Raw genomic sequence first — 1,779 nt, forward strand, 5'->3', positions numbered from 1 at the left:
AAACTTGCTGCATAATAAAACCTGTTTTTTTTTTAACCCATTTCCCAAATTGCTCTTTCCTTTTCCAAACTAAGATGAATACAGGAAATGACTTCTGTATTCTCACTGTGTTTGTCCTTATTAGTCTCTCCTCCTCCCTGACCACATTCTTCCATCTTTTCTCCCAGATGCAGGCTCAGAGTGGGGTGGAGCTGTCAGTGCTGGGCTCCTGGAGTTTACCCAAAGAGGGTCAGGAGGGCATGGAGAGCTTCCTCAGAGACCTCAGCACCATCTTCCCCCAGGAACGCTGGCTTCAGATCAATCGCGAGATCGGCAAGACGGGCTTCACCTGCCAGGTCCTCAACAGGGATCAGAGTAAGACCCTCAGACTGAAAGTCACTGGGTTTATTTAGTCATACTGGGTTTCTGCTGGGTTTTTATCAAATTCTCATCACTGTTTTCAGTTTATTTATTATTGTAGAGGCTTTTGCAACTTGGCAAGAATCAATTCCAAAGTCATTTACAATAACTTTGTTTTTCAGTGGCAAATACTCCCGTTACTAACAAAGAAGCCTATCAAGAGCTGATAATGAATTAATCTTTTGTCATGGCCAGATGGAAGAGTAGTTCAACAGGAGGCTAAGAAGAAAAGTAAGAAGGTTGAGGAGGGTGATGGAGAAGCTGGAGGTGATGAAGAAGAGCAGCAGCAGCAGCAGCAGGAGGATGAGGAGGAAAAAGAGGAGAAGGTGATTTTCGTCCACTATGAGCAGAGGAAGGTGATGTTGTCACAGCTTCATCCCATCGAGAATGGAGTTCCTGACCGCAAAACTGATCGACCATCGGAGCTCAGACAGGTACAAGACAGAAAGAGTGCTGGTTCTCATTTGAATTTCTATCTGCGGCTTCTTATTATATTAGAAACATTAACTAAAGATGAAAATTCAGGCTGACATGATGTTTGATGCAGATTTTATATTTAGATTTTTTCTCCCATATTGCAGCCAAAAATCCTGAAGGAAGGAATGTTAATGCAGCATGGAATTTAAACTGTTAAATTACATTTTGGCATCTTCTTTCAGGTGAATGATCAAACATGACATGACATGTTGCCAGAAGTCATGCAGAGTAAAGACCATGCGTGAAAGTGACTCAGGCTAAAGCTCGATGTAAGCAGGGAGTCATATGTATCTCTGATGTGCTCCTCCTCTTCTCCTCTGGTCCAGATGTTCCAGACAGTGGCCCACAGCAAGCCTCTCTTCTTCTTGGACAAATATGACGATGGGCCGCTGAAGTCGACACACTGGCAGTCTGAAGGTCGAGAGGCCAGCATCATCGTGGAGCTGCTCAAACAGGCGTCCCTGCCGCTCTGCATGCTCATCAGCTGGCTGCTCTCCATATGGACCTGGATCTGTAACATCCGGTGAGAAAAGAGGAAACTTCATGGATGACACTAGCAATACTATACATGTTTCTAAGCTCTAAGTTCTAATGTGTTTTTAACTGACCGTTTAACTCTAATATTAAGTTTTTGGATTGGAGGGATGTTACCGATTTTGTCTTAACTTAGATACTGACACTGTGAGGCAACACACCTTAACCCCTTGAAACCTGAGCAGATTGGCTTGATTTTGTTCAAAAACGTGGCTAGGAGGCAATGAGCAATGAAAAAAGAAATGACCAAAAACCTAGCAAGAAAGGAAATTACCTGAAAATTTGTAAAATAAATGAAAAAATAAATAAAAAATAAAACTAATAATAAAAAGAAAAGAAAACAAACAAGACAATTACCTAAAAAAGCAT

General features: G+C 41.9%; 1 protein-coding gene across 1 annotated transcript; it reads left to right on the top strand.

Annotated features, from left to right (window-relative positions):
• Positions 1-167: 167 nt before the first annotated feature.
• LOC121965517 (phosphatidylinositol N-acetylglucosaminyltransferase subunit Q-like) lies at positions 168-1,399 on the top strand (the record flags this gene model as incomplete). Its single annotated transcript, XM_042515657.1, has 3 exons — positions 168-354; positions 595-833; positions 1,203-1,399. Coding segments are annotated over 3 exons (623 nt in total), but the record flags the coding sequence as incomplete, so codon positions are not given.
• Positions 1,400-1,779: the final 380 nt, after the last annotated feature.

Source organism: Plectropomus leopardus, unplaced genomic scaffold (genome assembly GCF_008729295.1).
Source record: "Plectropomus leopardus isolate mb unplaced genomic scaffold, YSFRI_Pleo_2.0 unplaced_scaffold20326, whole genome shotgun sequence".
Classification (NCBI taxonomy): Eukaryota; Metazoa; Chordata; class Actinopteri; order Perciformes; family Serranidae; genus Plectropomus; species Plectropomus leopardus.